At 40.9% G+C, this 20,285-nt stretch overlaps 2 protein-coding genes across 3 annotated transcripts; both read left to right on the forward strand.

Annotated features, from left to right (window-relative positions):
* The first annotated feature begins 395 nt into the window (after positions 1-395).
* On the forward strand, positions 396-2,549 carry fuz (fuzzy planar cell polarity protein). The gene has a single exon (XM_062429288.1). It carries the CDS (start codon positions 725-727, stop codon positions 2,042-2,044), a length of 1,320 nt encoding a protein of 439 aa, XP_062285272.1. The 5' UTR covers positions 396-724; the 3' UTR covers positions 2,045-2,549.
* Positions 2,550-3,412: 863 nt separating this feature from the next.
* gpt (glutamic--pyruvic transaminase) lies at positions 3,413-15,252 on the forward strand. 2 transcript variants are annotated; one of them, XM_062428433.1, is made up of 12 exons: positions 3,413-3,536; positions 4,084-4,270; positions 8,789-8,878; positions 9,055-9,163; positions 9,334-9,467; positions 10,789-11,032; positions 11,921-12,000; positions 12,092-12,228; positions 12,498-12,672; positions 13,148-13,303; positions 13,995-14,107; positions 14,650-15,252. In XM_062428433.1, exons 2-12 carry the CDS (start codon positions 4,133-4,135, stop codon positions 14,738-14,740), a joined length of 1,467 nt encoding a protein of 488 aa, XP_062284417.1. In that variant the 5' UTR covers positions 3,413-3,536; positions 4,084-4,132; the 3' UTR covers positions 14,741-15,252. The 2 variants fall into 2 exon arrangements, with proteins under 2 accessions (XP_062284417.1, XP_062284416.1); XM_062428432.1 differs by lacking the exon at positions 3,413-3,536 and having other exon boundaries at positions 3,654-4,270.
* The last annotated feature ends 5,033 nt before the right edge of the window (positions 15,253-20,285 follow it).

Raw genomic sequence — 20,285 nt, forward strand, 5'->3', positions numbered from 1 at the left:
AAAAAATGCAAAAAAGCAGAATCTAAAGATATGGATATGAATTTGAGTGCAAAGAGCAACGCAGAGAAAAAAAAACAAAAAACATTAAAAGCAGATTTGAGAAGGTGAGTCTTGAGGAGAGATTTCAATTTGATTAGGTCTTTACAATCATGGAGGGATTTGGGGAGTGAGTTCAAGAGAGAGAGTACGTACATTCTCCCCAACACTGATTATGTTGTATTGCACCTGAATGCATCTCGGTTTCGCAGCGCCACCTGCTGGCGTTACCAACAGCAACTCACCAACTCTCGCGAGAAGTGAGCGAACGGCTGTCGGAACTAAGAAAAAAAACAACGAAATCAGTGAACGACGCTGATGATGGACACATGAATTAATCTCGGGGACTGAACCCAGGCCTGCCCGCTTCTCCTGCTCTTTCAGCGGTCCCTAAAAGTGACTCGTAACGGGGGAAACTGCTGCTCGACCAGCCTAATGTAACCGTCCTCCTCCCCGGCAGTTTGAAGCATGAATCATGGGACGGCGTTGCTGTGGAAACGACGGTAACTTTATTACACTCGCATTTAAGATACGGTTTCTCTAGCAAAAAACAAACAAACAAGGAGTTAAAGCCTTTGTTTTGTGTCACAGTAGCTGGCTGGTTAGTTTTCCAGTTCAGCCTGTTGATACAATTGATTGTCATTGTATAATCAGTCCCCATGAACACTGAATCGGCTCAACAAGTGTGATGATGCTCCAGGATGGGTCATTACAGCTCCTTTGCCTCACAGCCAGCAGTGGGGTTCCTCTTTTCACAAGGGGAGCCTCCAAGCAGCTCCCCTTCTCGGTGATCGGCTCCCTGAACGGTGTCCACATGTTTGGAGGGGGTCAGGGAGTGGTGTTGACCTGCTGTGAGACCGCAGGCGGGGGGAAAGTAGTGTGGAGAGTTTTCCAGGACAGTGTGATGCTCATTGCTGTGAGTGGAGGAAGAGGAGGAGGTGGAGGTGGACAAGGAGGTGCAGGCAGCAGCAGCAAAGAGGAGGAGGTGCGTTTACAGCGTCTGTTGGAAAATGTGTGGAGCTGCATGGTGCTGGTGCTGGGTCAGGACGAGCTGGCCAATGTGAGGAATGTGGAGCGGCTGAAGAGGGACCTGCGCTCCTGCTTCGGCCTCATCGATCAGCTGTTGGAGGACAGGCAAGAGGGCATCCTGGGTAACCTGACACACTGTGCTGACTCCCTGCTGCCTCCAAACCCGGCTCTCCTTCAAGAGGCTGTGGAGAATTTCGCCCAATCTGCAGACAGTGAGTTTGGTTGCCTCATCGTCCATGGGAAGATAGCAGCTGCCACTGAAAAGTGGTGGCGCCTGGCACCCCAGGAAGTTGTGCTGCTCTCTGCTTTGATGCGGTCCCTCTCAGCCTCTGGATCAGCTTCTTGCGACTACCCAGTTTTCCTTCCTCAGGGCAGCCCCACTGTGGCCCACCGCCTGCTCCGCTTCCAGCTGCTCCCAGGGGCAGATGTGTGCGTGCTGTGTGGCCCGACCCCGTCCCTGCACAGAGCTGAGAGTGGGCTGGTGTGCCGGTTCTGGTCTCCTTTGGTGGAGACTTTGAGAGACTGCTTGGCTGTTGGAGACCGCTGCTTACCTGGATCTGTATCTCTGCGTCCTGATGTGCTGGCACTTCTTCTCATCAACCGAGAAACACGACGTTCAGTGTCCTTAGTGCGAACTTCCACTAATCACCCGCTTGGTGACCCTCCTTTGCCCTCCAAAGCCCGCTGCTGGGAACTACTGAAGCTCTTCTACATCTTCAGTACGACACGCTACTTCAGCCAGGAGGAGACACTGGGCCCAGAGGAGAGGGCTCAGAGAGGCAACACTGAGGATTTCGTCCTGGGATTCTCTCACCAGCCACTTCAGTGCTATTTAGTTACAGATGAGTGTAAAAGCTTTGGACTGCAGACACCACAACACCAGCTTTTCCTGCTCATCCCGCTGTCAGTGCCGACGCTTGCACTGCGTACAGTGGCCACACAGACGCTCTCTGATATCACTGCAGCCACTGCATTTTAATGATGTACTGTATATGAGTCATTAACCTGTAATGTTTATTCAGCACAACTGCAACCATACACAGTTATTGTTGACAAAGTGATCATGGAGCTTCCTTCTGAAAGTGAAAATTAGCTTCCTTCTGTCCAGTTTTTTGTGAAGCCAATGACAGAAATAGATCTACAACAGAAAATGATACCACTTTTAACGGTCTCACTAGACATTTTTAGTAAACTGCTGTTCAAAAATGTAATACTGATGAAAATATGAAACTGCTTTGAGCTTTGTCTTACATTTGAAAGATAGTTACTGTTGCACATTTGTGCATTTCTAACTTCACTGGCAGCCTAAGTTTGCACTGAATCTAAAAAACAACCAAACAGTCAGGTGAAAGTGTTACACTGTGATAAAGATGTGCCTGCTATTTCATTTTTTAACATTTTGAATCAGTTGCAAAACAGACAAAGATACTTGTTTGCTTTAGTTTTAATCCTAAATATACTTGTATGCTTTCTTTGACTTTTGAATTTTGACATCTTTCCTGCTGCAAAATTGAACATTAAATAAATACATTGTGAACGGTTGGTAATGAGAGAAAGTATGTTTTATTATTGTTTTTCATTTGCAAATGTTTCCTTCCTGTGAGATACAGATAGTGGACACAGTGGTAACAACACAGTAGATTGATGATATCTCACATATTCATATTTGAGGTACTGAAAAACCCAGCGGCACAAGCCTGATGAGTGAATGTGAACGTGCCTACAGATATACAAGAACCCACTTTTGCATACTGCTTCATTTAATGCTATAATTATGGTGGCAGTGACTATTGACAAAACACACATACCATTATATTGAATACTTCAAGTCATGATAATGCAGTGTTTTGTGTTGTTTGTAACAGCACCGGTACTTTCAAGAAAGGTATTCTGCTTTCGCTTTTCTGTGTGTGGCCACAAAGAAAGTCACACTGAGGACTAGTGACATGCATGTAAATAGATTATAATCAGTTTATTATCAGATTCATGCAAGCAAAGTCTGTCAGAGAACAGTCTGTTACGATAAACTGGGAAATGTGTCCATAGTCCTGGCCTTGTTCCCTCAGTCTGACCCCATCACCAAATCAATAGAAATACTGTATGCCTTTAGCAATATTTCAGTAATCCTAATTTTTCATCAAAACCACGATTTATAGCATCTTTTAAGTTATTCTGATGACACCCGTTCATACTAGTTTTCTCCAGGGAATTAAAAGTAAACCTCCACTGAAGTTAGGGGAAACTTAAGTGGCTCCAGGTCCAGAAATAGGAGGGGCATTCATAATTACTTGCTTCACAAATTATCCTACACAGTCTCCTCCCAAACTGCACTCACTGGTGCCACATGAGTCCAGCGAGGTCGGGACAAAGTTGGAAGCTGCTCCCGGTTCGCTGGTTGTGTCCACCTGAGAGTGTTGTGCAACTTTGTAGGCTCAGTAACCGGAGACCCGAGTCTGACTGACAGCCTCACGGTGCGTAGGGTAACGGAGGAGAGGGGGGTGGGATAACGATGGACACGAAGCCACACAAAGGGGGCTGGCTGTAGTGTTACCATGTGTTGTGCATGGTGTATACCCCAAAACTTCAGAGTGGATACATTAGTCAGTGTGTGGATGCAGTCAGGGTGCTAGGAAAATCCTGAGATTAGATCAGTATTTTGTAGAAACCCCATGAGCCCTATCACCTCCGAAAGGTCCAAAGGTCTGAGCGCTGAGTCATTTTAGGAGTGCAGAGGCTGCATTTGCACAACTTTGGCTTTCACTCCTCTCGAGTGAAGCAACCGGCGTAAGGGGCAGGTCGCAGAGCTCCGCAGAGGCTTTTAAACTTCCCAAATTAGTTTCAGAAAGAAAAGCTGGGCGTCATGTCAGCCACACGGATGCAGTTGTTATCACCCAGAGGTGTGCGGCTCCTGAGCCGGGGACGAAACGAGCTGCTAGCCGTTAGCGGCGGAGTGCAGCCCGGTGGTCCCAGGGTCCGCTCACTGACCTCTCCCCCTCTGTCCTCCTCTTCTCCCGGCAGAGCCTTGTCGAGTCTGAGCGCAACGCGACGTGGGCTCCCACTGGAGAAAATGTCCGAGAATGGAGTGGCTTCCCGGGCCAAGGTGTTGACCATTGACACCATGAACCCCACGGTGAAGAAGGTGGAGTATGCGGTGCGGGGACCCATCGTGCAGCGGGCTGTGGAGCTGGAGAAGGAGCTCGCAGAGGTTTGTACCGGAGGCTGTTTGATCACCACATGCATACCATCTGTATCACCTGTGCGATTTGCATCTGTTCTGTTACAGACATACTTTTCACCTGTCCATTTAAAATGATTTTTGTGTAGTGCGCAGTCTCTATTTTCAGGCTCTTTATCTGGGACTATGGACAGAAAACTGTACTGTGTCATTTTACCCAGCAAATGTTAGATTAAAAAAAACCCCAAAACAAAACAAACCAAAAACTAATGAGTTACAGTTTAGTCCTCCACCTAACTAGTTGAAACAATTTTGTCTTTTTCTGTTCTGTTTTAAATAAAAGAGTGGACAATTGGTGTTCATATCTGTCCAAATGTGTCATAATATATTTGACTATCTGGAAACTTTAAATGTTAACTGGTTTTGGAATCGTAAGGATGAGGTGCATGCATGACAAAAGCTTTGTGGCTTTGGCTCAACATTCCTGGTTACGGTGCATCTAAGCATTATCCCTAAAGAAAACTGTCTGTGTTATCATTTCCTGGGCCTCCTCCCTGCCCTGTTGCCAAAGTCCATCAGTTAATTAGTAATTCCTGAGGCTGATGATTGTCAGATATTTTTAAGACCGGTATGATCCTGATGATGTGTCATAGGCTCTAATGTTACTGGCTGGCTTTCTGTTTTGCAATGTTAATCTCTAACTACTGTTTTTTTAAGCCTCTCATTGTTTTTCTGTTGTTTTTTCCTGTTTCTTAACTACAGTTACTTATGGAAAGATCCTAATAGAGAGGTGAAAGTCCATAGTTTAAACCAGAGTTAGTGTTTTTATGTCCTGTTTGTGTCTTACTTTTGACCTACTTGGGATGTTTATATCTGTTACCTCACTTTACCTCTGACTGTCCCCACCGTCAAAGACATCCAACTCGGCTGATCTGACCACCATTGCACAATTTAATAATGACAACAGCTTTAGACAAGCGTAGACTATCATCGTTGTGAATGACCCTCTCAAAAGTCCAGTGATTAGTAGGAATTTCTTTTGTTTTTATAATCCAAGATATTATATGTCCTTTTTATTTTATTGGCTCTATGACTTAAAACCATTTTTGAGTTTCTCGCTGCTTCAAAGCACCATTCAATCCTGTCCTTTTACACTTTTTATGGTGATGTGGCAACCAGCGGTTAGTGTGCATAGTGCAGTCTGGTGTGAAAACTGTCCTCTCTTGAGTGCTTTGCTCAGGAAGGGATGAGTATGTGAACAGGTTCTTGAACAGGTGAAAGGTACAGCAACATAGGCCAGCAGGGATTGTAATGACTATAATGAAGTGGTGACCTTTTAACCAGATGGCTCACTGGAACCAAATATTTTCTCTCCTGTTTGCTCTGACCCCCCCCCCCCCCCCCCCCCCCCCCCCCAAAACACAGCATATTTATTTTCTTCTCAGCTGTACAATAGTTTGATCAGGTGTTATTGAATCTATATGTAGATGTTCAAAAAGCAGAATTAATTGCAATCTGGTTGAGATGATGAGGGATGGAAAAGTTTTCATAACTTTTCATTCACATTCCATCCAGGACAGGGGAACGCTGTGATTTCTTTGCTCACTCACTGCAAACTGTACCGCTGCCAATCTTATTAATAGTGCAGCAACCTGCCAGAAGGCAAAAATGTACCCCAGGTAGGCCTAATCATCTGCAGTCCTCCAATCTTACTCAGTACTTTTTAGAAATACAAAACTGTTACTCAAACTACCGTCAAAACACATTCCTTTTCATTTTAAGAGCTCTCCCCTTTCAAACTTTGGTTAGAGGTTTGGATGGTGTTTGATTACTTTGGGAAACAGGTCACAGGGGTATTCTTTTTTTTTGCCAGTGAACACCATGAATACACACTGTGTTCCCCTTCTCCTGTTTCCTACACACCTTGTTTTTGTGAACTGAACTCTTTGCTTTTCACTTACTGTACAAGTATTGCATTGTCCTCCACCCCCCCACCTCCCAATACTAACGATGTGTTAGTTGTTTACAGCAGCAGGGAATAGAAACAAGACAGATTTGAGCCAACTGACTGCACCAGTTAACAAGTGCACAGATAAAGGCTGTACATGCAGTTATTACATTGTGGTCTTTGTTTTGTCCTAATGAGAAGCTCACTGATAGAGAATGGAGACCTTTCTGAAAAGTTTTCTACAGCCTGAACAGTCGCTATGGGGACAGACACACAAAGCAGTTTCTTGTTAAAGTCTTAACACATATTCTGCCAGACAAAAAGGGAATATGCCAACCTCTAAAAATGTGTCTATGAGTTTGCGTCTCAGATGCATTGATCTTAACGTTAACTATATTTGGCAACAACCTACTGAGAAGTAAAGGAGCACAACTGAAATGAAGAAATCAATTAAACTTGATTAGCACACAGTCAAATTATGCAAAGTGAATTTTCTTGTCTAAGTTAATCATCTCAGTTTAATACTGCATAGAGCTTTATAGGAGCTTTGGTGTATTATGTCATGAATGAACTGTGTCCATTGTAAAGTTTTGGCAGAACAAAAGAAATTCATCTGGAACTTCAGCATTGTTTGCTGAACTGTTTTATCAGCGATGAAGGACAAAACTCACAGCCTCTTTGACTCGGTTCTCAGGAGCAGAGGTCACTTTTTTTGTTTCTCAAAGGTCCCCATCACTAATGGGCGGTCATTTTGACCTAGGGGTGTTATCTCTACACTATATTTTTATTGGCCCAGACTGAGAGACGCCTCTACTCTGTGACCAATCAGAGAGCAGGAGACTCAAGTTTCCTAAATTCTGAGTGGGATTGGGCAAATCAAACAACAGGCTGTTTTGAATTCCACAGGGTGGTTGTGTGAATCTCCATTTGTGGCCTCTGTGCAGTGTTATGATTTTGTCAGGGTGTTGGTGTGAGCCTCCAATTATGGCTTTTCTGTGTCACGCTGCTTCAAACATCTGGTGCTAACAGCATGTGTGCGTCCGTGCTTGTCTTTGTGCATGCGTATGCCTTTTTGTCCCCTGTCACTAGTCTCAGCTGCTCAAATCAGTCTTTCAGAAACTTCATATTATTGGCTAGGAGAGCAGTTATGGCACAGTATATGTATATGTGTATATATAAATTAATATTATATATGTATACCTCTATTTTTGTAATAAATTCCCCGATTATTGTTTGTCATTCATTTCACTGCTGCTTTTCTGTCCTAAATCAAGATCTTTTGTGTACACAGAGGAGGTTAAACACTTCTGTGTAACGTATGTCTTTGTGTTTATGTGTCAGAAGGTTAATGGTATCACTACGATAAGTTAGTTTGCACATGTTGAAACTTTGTTCCCATGTTTGCCTGTACTATCTGCATCAAGGCTGTTTCGAATATACTAAATTGTTTTTACCAAATGGCTTCTGCATCTGGTGCACAGAAATAGGGTTTTAAAATAGTTTATTAAGGAGGTTTCATTAATAAACTATTTTAAAAACCTATTTCTGTCAGTAAAGAAACCTACTTCACTTAATAGTGTGAGTAGCAGTGTGTGAGAGGGGGAGGCAATAAAGAAGCTTAGAGAGGGAACAGCTGACAACGTGGATGACCTTCCTGAACAATGCTGAAACAGAATTCAGTTACTTTGTGAAGTAACTTTGTATTGTTACCTAAATTCCCCTAAATTAAAAGGTGCTCTTTGCAGTTGTTTCAGCAGACAATCAGAATCCTGTTTCCTTGTTTCTTATAAAAACATATTGTATCTATCATTGAGTCCTGATAAACACGATGAATGATTTTCTGTCCTTATAAAACATTTGCAAAGCTATTGAAGCTTTCTTTAGATCTGTGTTAACAGTTAACAGGTTTATTTTATGCATCACTACATTGTTTGATATATTACCACCTCCAGCTGTCAATCAGTGGAAGAGCGTAAAACATTGGTAAAAAAAAACAACAAAAAAACCCACAGTGTAATTATTTAAATGGTGCTGTTTTACTGAAACTTGAAAAAATGAACCTATCACAAGTTACTAATGATCATTTCATACTGGAACAGTCTGAATTTCCTTTATGCTGAAATCTACCTGTGCAGTTTTCTTTGGCTGTTCTTCTGTACAAATACAGTCAGAAATAGGGGACTAAGCATTGTAGCCTGGTTAATATTTCAATTTCCACCACTTGAGTTCACACAGGTCCCACAGCAGGAAAGTCATGAGTCAGTACAACCAACAGCCAATATAATCCGTCCCTGCGAGTGGCTTTGAATAAACAACTGATCCCGTGGTACATTGTGCAGCTGCTGAGCATTCAACCTCTAGTGACTTCAATATTTATGGAAAAGTTATATATGTGTTTAAAGACAGCATCAGGGTTGTTTAGGCCCAGCGTTGGGTAGTATCAGCTCCCAGCCAGCCCCATTTTTTTGGTGACCAAGTATTTTTAAATTTCATTTCCTCATTTATTTTGGCGAGTACACAGAAACATAAAACAACATTATGAAACAGCTCTTTAGATGCGTCTGCTGTTAACACTCATTTCACTTTTTGTTGTCCTGCAGGGAATGAAGAAACCCTTTACTGAGGTCATTAAGGCCAATATTGGGGATGCACATGCTATGGGCCAGCAGCCAATCACTTTCTTCCGACAGGTCTGTTCCTTTACCCTTCCCCCAACCTCTCATCTAAATATAGCACTTCCCCTCGGACTTCTGTGTCTATGAATCTGGTTTCTTCCTCCTTAAATAAATTGGTGTTGCTCAGTTTTAGTTCAGAATGCAGGATTTTGCATAATCTCCCATCCATTGTTACACTTCTTTGTTTTAAGGTATTGGCCCTCTGCTCCTACCCAGAGCTGCTGAATGACAACACATTCCCAGAGGATGCTAAAAGTAGAGCACGTTGCATTCTGCAGTCCTGTGGAGGGAACAGTATGGGTGTGTATGAATGTGATACTTTTCTGTACAAGCACAGTAAGCTTTATGTAATGCCAGGTGCTAATTACCACCTTTAGTCTCTTTATGTACTATCTTTGGTGTCGCTTTGCTGTGTTAAAGATTTAAGTTGTCATAGCAACCTTTATTGTCTCAATATAAATCTCCCTCAGGTTCCTACAGTGCCAGTCAGGGCATACCCTCTGTGCGTCAGGATGTGGCCCGCTACGTTGAGCGAAGGGATGGTGGTGTGCCCTGTGACCCAGACAACATTTACCTCACAACAGGGGCCAGCGACGGCATTGTGGTACAAAACACTTCTCATTTTGATTTTGTGTCTCTGTTGTACTTTTGGTCAATTATGTTTGTTTATCCCAAAAGAAAATAGAAATACAATCACAAAACAAAGTTGTAGGTTCTGATCACGCGAAGCCTTCATAATAGCATTTGTGACATCGGTGACCTCCTTTTTTTTTAGCCACGCCAGCAGTATGGCTGCAGGGATGGCAATGTCAGTCAGTCAGCCTACCAGTTTGGACAAGACTGAAATATCTCAACACCTCTTGGATGTATTGTGTGAAATATGGTGTCCAAAGGATGAATCTTAACAACTTTGATTATCCCCTGACTTTTCCTCTGGTGTCACCATAATGTCACATTTGTGGTTTTTAAGTGAATGTCTCAACAACTCTTGGGTGCATTAGCATTGAAATTTTGTAGAAATATGCATGACGTCTTCAGGATGAATTATAGTAACTCTAGTGATCCTTTCACTTTTTACCAAGGGACACCATCAGTTACATTTTTTAATTTGTCCACTAGTTTGGTTCATGACAGTCAAAACTGACATTTCCATCACATTCTGCTGTACTCTGTGTTTAATAAATAAGGTAAAAATTACACCTGCTGAACACCAAAATGGTAGCATACTATTGGCAAGGCAAGGCAAGGCAAGGCAAGGCAAGGCAGCTTTATTTATATACAGTAGCACATTTCATACTCAGGGGCAACTCAATGTGCTTTACATAAAAACAAACATTTAAGAGTAAGAATTGGAAGCATAAAAATGTACAATAAAAAAAATAAAACCCAATTATAGTAAAAATTGGAAACATTAAAACATACAATAAAAAAGGAACCCAATTATAATTGTTAGTATTCAGCTCAAAAGCACCACTGGATCTAATACAGCCTCAAAGAGCTTCTAGCATTGTGGTAAACTGTTAGTCTTGTTAAAGAACACATCATACAAACAGCAATCAGAAGGAAAATAATATGCATTTGAGAGCAGAAATAGGATGTACCAGCATTCAAGATGAAGAAGGAAAAAAAAACCTCCACCAAAACTCACAAAATAACTCACTGTATACTCAGATGAAGGCTTCATGCCAGAGGAGTAAGGCATCTGACTGAAATTCAGTACGGGAAAAGTGCACCTGTTTGCTTTTCCAAAGTTTACTCATGTTTCTGTATGTGTAAATTGAGATGTGGACAAACTACTCTACATATATGATTCTAAAATGTTATCACATATATGCAGGCAACACTGTTGAATATACTTGTTTTCTCAAGTCACTCTTTTGTGTGTTTTTTTTTTTTTTCTTTTGACCTCCTCTCTGCCCTCTTAGACCATGCTCAAGTTGCTGGTGTGTGGTGAGGATGAGACCCGTACCGGTGTTATGATCTCCATACCTCAGTATCCCCTGTACTCAGCTGCACTTGCTGAACTGGGTGCTGTGCAGATCAATTATTACCTTAATGAGGAAAAATGCTGGAGTCTTGACATCAGCGAGCTTCAGCGTGCTTTGGATGAGGCCCGACGCCACTGCAACCCCCGAGCCCTGTGCATCATCAACCCTGGAAACCCCACCGGTACACCACCTTTGGTTTAAATTGACACTATTGTGATGTCTTACAACAGTTCTCATATTAAATAATCTCCTTCAGCACTCTAGATAATCAAGTAGTGTTAGTTATAGGGAAAAAATAAAAGTAGTAGTTTTATTAGTTTCAGTATTTCATATATGAATCCTTAATTTTCCTGATGGTTAATTTCGGCGTGTGACTTTAGTTCTTTCTTGTCATTCCAGTTTATATTTGGAATATGTTGTAATGATTGTAACCTTGAAAACAACACAAACAAAATCTTTCATTCTAATTTCTTGGTTTTTTCCAAAGCTTTCAGCTGCATCTCGTGATTTTCCACAGTGGATAAAGTCTGTTCAGGGATGTTGGAGATAGTTCACAATCTAACAAAACAAACATGACAACTGAACGTTTTCTTTGACAACTGAACAAACTCTATCTGCCACAAGATGTGGCTGAAAAACCCTGGTAAAAATGTGGGAGTGAACCTTGAAACTTATTTTTGTTATCTTTGTCCCAGATGATTTGGCCTCTTCGGAACTCTGTGTTTATCTCAAGACTTGCATATTTTATAGATTATTTTGAGGTATTCTTGTAGTTTTACAGAGATAGACAGGGGAAACAGGAGGGAAGGGGGTAGGATCTCCAACAAATGTTCCCTGGTGGAATCAAAGAGGGGAGTAGGAGCTTAAGCTCACCAAAGCACCCTGGGATTAATTAACTTGACATTAAATCCTTTCTGCATAAAGGGCCAAGCATTATTTCGTCTTCCCCTTTGTAGTAGTTGTATAACCACACATTTCATGCACTACTCAATAATTGCCACTAGATGGCAGCAAAACGATATAACCCTTTGAAACCTCTGCCCATAATGAGCCTTCCTCACTTGCACAGGTCAGGTTCAGAGCAGACAGTGCATCGAGGATGTAATTCGATTTGCAGCAAAGGAACGACTCTTCCTCATGGCTGATGAGGTAATATCTCAGCATCTCTTTTAACATCTACCTGCTTTATTGTGTTCTGTACCCCAGTGAAATCTGTGATTCTGTCCCCATCTTTCTTCAGGTGTACCAGGATAATGTGTATGCTGACGGTTGCCAGTTCCACTCTTTTAAGAAGGTGCTGTACGAGATGGGGCCAGAGTACTCAAATACAGTGGAACTGGCATCATTCCACTCCACCTCAAAGTGTTACATGGGAGAGTGAGTCATGTTATTTTCATGCTTGGATATGTTTGTCATGTCTTGATAAAATATTGTTGACAATCAGTTCTTCATTGTTGTTTTAACCTGCTGGATTTATTGAAAGCAGACATTTTATTATAACTTCTCTGTTTATTGTGAGAAGAACTCATCCTTCAAGTAGGTTTCTATAGTGGCGTCTTCATTGGGAAAGCTTTTAATTGGCAAATCTCCACTCTAACACTAAAGAAAATGTCTGTCAGACCCTAATATTTTCTTTCCCCTCTTAGGTGTGGCTTCCGTGGAGGCTACATGGAGATTATCAACATGGACGAGGAAGTGAAGGCCCAGCTGACCAAACTGGTGTCAGTCCGCTTGTGTCCGCCTGTTCCTGGACAGGCTCTGATGGATCTGGTGGTCAACCCTCCGCAGCCCGGGGAACCCTCGTACAACAACTTCATCAAGGTACACAGTCCACATTCTACTACCCTCATTATTTACAGTAGGATGGGACAGGTAATCAATACAGGGATGTTTTGCAACATGATCTCCTGTCATACGTTTTCAATATATTTGACACCAATATAATCACATTTTCTCTCAAGTGTATAGTTAATTTCTATTGCTGTGGAATATGGATGTAAGATAGCAATTTTTATATTATAATTTGCTTATTTGAGTATTATTTTTTGAACAGATTAAAATAATTTCACTGTCACTGTATTTTTCCTTATGAAGCTGTTTTGTTTTTTGACAGTTTAGATTTTTTACAACTTTATTGTTATCATATTTGTGTATAAATGATATGCACCTGAAATTTGCTGGTGCCACAGCTGTTGCATGTGTTTTCTGATTCTTTTAACATCTGTCTGACTTTGTTTTTCTCTGAACATCTATGTTCTTTTATTGTATTATTTTCTTTTCTTCCTCTCACATGCAGGAGCGCACCGCCACTTTAAGTGTCTTAGCCGAGAAGGCCACGCTTACAGAACAGATTCTCAATACGGTGCCTGGGATCAGCTGCAATCCTGTGCAGGGAGCTATGTACTCCTTCCCCAGCATAACCATCCCTGAAAAAGCCATCAAAGAGGCCACAGTCAGTCCTTAACCTACTCTTTTGTTTTTTAATGATTCAAGTTGTCTGTATCCTTCAAGGAAATTACACTGATTAAGGGGGCAAAATATAATACATGCTGCAGTTATACAAGATATTTTTCTCAACACTCACACAAATCATTCTGTCCACTGATCACGTCACTTATATTTATTTTTATGGCTTTAATAGCCCTCAATCTCCCACATCTCATGTTATAAATTAAATACTCATGGAAACATCTAATACACTACACCATGCTGGATTAAATTACTCTTTATCCAGGTTCAGTGCACTGTGCATCCACCACGTGGTTTGCTAAAGGGAACAAATGATTTCCAATAGCTTGTGTTTCAATTCTGTCCCAAGGTTGACTGCTCAGTTGGAATTTCAGGGAGGGCAGATCCACCGAGCCACTGAGAATCTGATTAGTCTTACAGAGGATAAGGTCAGAGTAAAGCTGACCTACTGACATCTGATCAATCCCAGTGACGGTGCTTGCCATCGAGATCAAACAGTCACAGCGTTGCTTTGTGTTGAGCCATGTAAACCACCTTAAAACACATACTCAGTTAAAAGACAGAGCTTCTTTAGCAAAACATTAGCATTAGCAGCTTCCAGATACGTATAATAATCCCATGTTACCCGAATTGCAAGCTTCAACATCATAATGTTTCTTTTTCCTCTTTGTTAGGAAAAAGGTCAGCAACCAGATATGTTTTACTGCATGAAGATGCTGGAGGAGACTGGGATTTGCCTCGTTCCTGGAAGTGGCTTTGGCCAGAGGGATGGAAGTTACCACTTCAGGTAAGGAAGTGTTCAGGACTGCAACTAACTTATTTTAGATTATTCATTATTCTGCCCATTATCTTCTCGATTATATATTCATTTGATCGATGAAACTAAAGAAAATAGTGCAAACCAACAGTCCGAAGCCGAAAGGTATTCAGTTTTTTGTTAGACATAGAAAGCAGCAGTTGTCTTTCTTCTTTTTTTACATTTAAATGGCTGAATCCATAATCTTTTGGCATGTCTACTTGGAAAATAGTTTAAATGATTACTTGATTATCAAATGGTTGCAGACTAATTTGGCCAGAATTTCCTTTTATATTCACTACTTTGTTTGAAAAATATATTTAAATTTCGGCATTAATTGTAAGCGTCTTCAACTGGCTGCTTGGGAAAAAAATTGTGCTGAGGTTCAAGGAAGAGAATGATTGTCTTTTCACAACAGAACATTTTCCCTGTTGCACTCTCTCTAGTTATTGAATTACTTCTTTAAATGATTCTTAGGTGATTCTTCAAAGTCCATAAAAATGTTTTTTTTTTTTCTTCTCCTGCCTGCCCAGAATGACCATCTTGCCACCGACAGATAAGCTGAAGATCCTGCTGAACAAAGTGAAGGAGTTCCATCAGAATTTCACCCAGCAGTATTCCTAAATTTCCACATCTGATAGACCACCAACCACAAAAGAAACACTGCCAAATCAGATTCACTAATAAGTGCCTTCTCTGCTCGGCTCTGGTGGTCTCTATGATGATGCACTTTAGCCTTTACTCAACTATCTCATATCGACATTAACAGACGGTACAAAAGTGTGACTCATTTGTGTCGAAAACAAAACAAAACTGGATAAAGACATGAATTTAGTGTTTCAGTTGATTATGACAAAAAAAATAGCTTCAACTTGTTGTTTCAACTTTGAAGGATGTACTCTATATTGTAGGTTTGTGTATTTTTACGAATGAGAAGTAGCTCGTTTTATGTTTGTGCCAAACTAACAAAAATAGACAGAAGCTACAACTGAAGGAAAGGTAATGCTGCTTAAAATGTTAAAATAGTTAAAATATTACATTCCTACCTACTTGACAAGGAAAATATGCCAGTAAGTCCCATTTGAATGATGATTCAGAAATGGATTTGTAAAACCAAAATAAATGTCTTGATATTACGTCTCAGTATATTGTGTTTTTTTCATGTTTGTAGAGTTTACAATAATACTAAATAATAAGACACGAACATTTATGGAAAACTGTTACGGTACTGCAGGTTTTTATAAAACAAGGTTTTATTTGAACAATTGTTATACATTTTCATTATTAGTTTTTTTTTTCTTGTTTGAGTTGGATATTTTGACCCTTTTTTTTGCTTCAGTTTTCATTCCAAGTCAAACATAAACTTTCAGTGGTTAGTATGTTTCCGTCTGTGGGTTCATTACACAAAGCATCATTAAAACATTACTCGTCAAAGGTAACAAACACTGAGGCTTTGTTTAAAAGTAATCAATAAAACACACCCTTGGTAAATTCAGCACGTTCAAGGGTTTTACAGCCTTATTTGGTCTGATACGCTCAGCAGTAGATGGTGGCTAATGTTAACAAACTTTTGATAGAGATCACCAAGTCACTTAAGTGAGTTTATGACTTTTCTGTACTTGTGCTAGTGTTACAATTTAGTTTGACCTCTTTATGGCAGCATACAACTCAACATTGACATATTATCACCTTCTGAAGTAGTTGTGGAAAACATATTGGCAAGCAATTGTACTTATACACCCACAGAGCAACATAAGCATTCATTTGTCATGTTTCTGGCCAACTGGCGAATGTAAATTCAACATCCACTGTCGTTTTAGCTCTGTTTTGCTCTCTACCCATTTCTGAGGGATATACCTAGGTTTTGTTGCAGCTAAATGCTCCACCATATTTGCCAGCTGATTTAGTCTGTTTGTAGTGTAGGGCTGGGCAAATGTTATACTAACAGTGGGTTCACGAGAGATTTTCATCCTGGTTTGCAGGATCAGAAAACATATATAACATATAACAATATGAGATCACCAGGTTATGCAACTTTTATACAGTTCGGGGGAACTACAAAAAAGTGTTGCAATTATCTGTGGGTTTGTCACTACAAGCAACCCCCTTCACCTTACACATAGTCATTTAATCCATTGTTAATATAAAAGTATTGATTAGTGCAGCTCTAAAGGTGGAGCAACCAACTGAATATCTCTTCCCCTCACCTCTCCCTTTCAAGCGTGAAGGATAACCTATGGGGGCTGCAAAACTCATGGAAAAAGCAGTTGAGCCAGCAATTGATTTGTCCATTCCAGGCTACTGTAGAAACATGGCAGTGTAACATGGAAGACGAACCTATGTAGATATAAACAAAGACATTACTTTTTTAGCATGTCTAGATCTAACTCCACTCAAATGCACAAACTTATTTAATTCGATGTTTATAAACCAATCACAGTGTTCCACATCATCTAAAGTGGAATGTAGTAGAGCCACACCACCTTTTTCACCAAGCATAAACAACCATGAGGCAAGAAGGAAATGTAAGGCACATTTGTATCTGTTAATCGTATTGATATTGGAATGAACAGGATAAAATAACACAAAATAAAGTATATAAATTATGTAATTATTTTACATTTCTGCCAAGTCCGTTCCACAAGATACTACATACTGCACCTTTAAAGCTACTGACTGAAGAGAATCTTAAATGAAGGAAATTCAATGTAACATCCTGTAATTGCCACTTGAGGCCACAGTATCAACTTGCAGAGAGTCTGAACTCCTGATAATTAGCAAAGTAATACAGACTATTCAAATTTGACAGTAAAAAGTGAGGTTGCTCCTCAGATCACATCCAGATATATCTGCTGAAATTGCCACCTCTAACAATGATGTTTTTCAGCTTGATTTCAGGCTCAAAATGTTTAAAAGGCTCAAGAATAAATAGTTTATCAACCACTTTTATTGTCTCTATTAATCTGTCATCAGTTTTATTGCCTAGTCTGCACTTTCAAAGCAAGTTGGGATGATGGATGGTGTGTGTGTGTGTGTGTGTGTGTGTGTGTGTGTGTGTGTGTGTGTGTGTGTGTGTGTGTGTGTGTGTGTGTGTGTGTGTGTGTGTGTGTGTGTGTGTGTGTGTGTGTGTGTGTGTGTGTGTGTGTGTGTGTGTGAGTGTGTGAGTGGCAGGGAGATTGAAAGACCATAGAGAGAGTGTTAAAGTGAAGCATGCAATTTGAAGGGGTTTTCTGCTCTCTTCCTCTCTACTCCACAGCGGCTGTCAGCTTTAATTATCTTTGACAAAGGGCCTCCTGAATCCTAATTACATGAGCTTTGTCTTTCCTGGAGCCCCTCACCATTCACTCCAGAAGCATGACGTGCTCACACGTTCCAGTCCTCTTCACCCTAAATTAATTGGGGGCGTTGCGTTTTCTCTTTCATCCTCTGACACCTTTGGGGAATCAAAGGTCATCATTAGTTCGGGTGAGCATGTAGGGCAACATTGAGACAGTCATGCATCACACATCAGCGCTGTCATGGGGCTGTCCTGGTTATGACAATGACCATACTTTATTCGCTGTGTATAGTCGTATATGAAGCGACTCATATGAACGAGCGGAATGGCTTATTGACACCCAGTGACGTCTGTGAATTATATTGTGTTCATTATTCTGTACGTGAGGACAGCGGTGTCTGTAAGAGTCCTTTAGCTGGTCACGTCAGCTGGCATTTAGCTGGGAAATGTAAAAAGGTGATCCAACCGGAAATGTCATGACAGACTCACACCAAAGATATTCGATATCTCAACTCAAATTAATTCCTTTTATTAGGGCCCGAGCGGCGACTGCAAGTTGCCTGGCGAAAGCCCTATTGAAATTGTAATGTTTATTATTATTATTATTATTATTATTATTATTATTATTATTATTATTATTATTATTCCGACATTTCGTGCCCCAATTTCGCCCCTTTCCCAAATGCGAAAATGCTTATACTTTTGCACGGACGTCCGGCCTCATCCGAAATTCGATATTTTTGGGTGGTCGCACATGGTCGACGCAGAATGGCGGAATAGCGCCCCCTATAAAGTCCAAAAATGCCCATAGGGAATTTTGCTAACTTTGTCCTATGCTCACAAAATTCGGTACACATATGTATTATACCCACATATGCAAAAAAGCCTCTTGACCTCATGACCTCAACCCAACAGGAAGTCGGCCATTTTGGTTTTGATTTTTCCCGCCTAAAATTAACTCCTCCCACAGCGTTCGCCCGATCAAGTTCAAATTAGGTACGCAACATCTCCAGACCTAGCTGAGCTTAAGTTGTGCTCTGCGCATCCGTAGGTCAAAGGGCGTGTCTGCCAGGGCTCAACTAACTTTGGCGTGCTCGCCATGTACATACGAGTGGCTCTCACGCCCACATACTTCATCCAATCAGCTTCAAACTTGCTGGACATGATGATGGCTCCGCCCTGAACGTCCCGATATATTAACTTCCCACGTAACTCATAGCGCCCCCCGGTGGTAACAGGAAGTTAACTAAGATTCATTAAAATTACATACTTTGCCCCATCAACTTCATTCAGAACCAGTTGGTGAAGCTACATTATGAAGACTGTGAAGCTACGAGTAATGGCGTCCGTGTGGCGACGCGGCGACCATCAATTCCTCGCCATGAAAATACGTTTGGCTTTTTGATGGCTTTATTGAACTCGTATCATCATGAAAATTGGTACACAGGTCCAGGGTGCCGACCTCAACGTCTCCATTCGCTCATAGGCGATCTCACTCGTGTCGCCCCCTAGTGGAAACAGGAAGTGCCATATTTTACATCATCATTGTGCGATTTCCACAAAACTTCACATGTGTAATCACTGTCCCACCCTGAACGCAACCGCTTGTGTTTTGTTACACTCTACTGCCCCCTGGTGGATGAACCATCAACCTCTCATAACTCCTTCATGCTTTGTCCAATTCACTCCAAACTTCACATGACTGATGAGTGGCCGCCCTGAACACACCAGACCATATGTGTAACTACCTGTGACTGCCCCCTACTGGATGAACGAAACATTGCATTTTTGGCCTCCTTCCAGGTTTTTTCTCACTTTCTGCTTCACGCCACAGCCCCGCCATGCCTCAGGCCCCGCGGTGGCATGGGTGAGCGAGGGCCCGCCATCGCCGCTTGCGGCTGTAATTAAAATATATTATTTCAGTATAAAGGATATACTAATATAGCAGATTCATTTCCTCACATAGCACAGTGATGCATGACTTAAAATACTTATTAAACTTACTAAGTGAACAGTAATTGTGGTAATTGGTTCTCCTTCCCTGTGCAGGAGTCAGTTTTAAACAATATCAACTATTTGCTGAATTTAGAAATACTAGGGTTATGTGACTAACTTTAATCAAATGTCCCACTTACCTAATTCTCCAAATGAAGTGCCAAATAATACCTTTTCATGAACCACACAGTTGGAGGTTAATGCAGATTTACTGTAAAACTTAATTCATTGGTCAATATATTATTTTGGTCACTTGGGGGCAGCAAAACAAGCTGCAATCATAACATTGACATAATCACCACTTTATAAAGTTGTGACGGTGAACATGTTAGCAAACAGTTGCACATTCACACATCCACCAGATCAACATTGTGAATCCCCAAAATGTATTATCTTTCCAGCTCTGTTTTTGTCTCTCCAAAGAGAGATGTTTGGCTCTTTAGCTGCTAAGAGCTAGAATACAATAAAATGCACTGTAAAACAGACGATATTTCTATTTGGTTTTATCACAATCAGCAGAGCGACAAATTAGATATAGTCACTTGGCCCATTGTTAAGAAAAAACACACAATATAAAAAATGTTTTGTTGTGCAGCTTCAAAAAGACAAATAGTTTAAAATGTGGGTTTTGAATTGACTCTAAAAAACCCCACTGGAAGTAATTCCTGACAAGGAAGGTAGATGCATAATAGTATCAGGAATATATTATAGATATTACAGATGTAGTGTGTATCTAACAGTAAGATATCTGGAGAAGATTTAGTATTGAGTTTTATAAATGTTTTCAGGGTGCTTTGACTTTCTGACAATGCTATATAATGACTCAACTATAATCTAATGTATATTATGGATATGATAAATAAATTAATAAATTAATATTCAGATAATATATTATTA

The sequence above is a fragment of the Scomber scombrus genome, chromosome 11 (assembly GCF_963691925.1).
Source record: "Scomber scombrus chromosome 11, fScoSco1.1, whole genome shotgun sequence".
Lineage (NCBI taxonomy): Eukaryota > Metazoa > Chordata > Actinopteri > Scombriformes > Scombridae > Scomber > Scomber scombrus.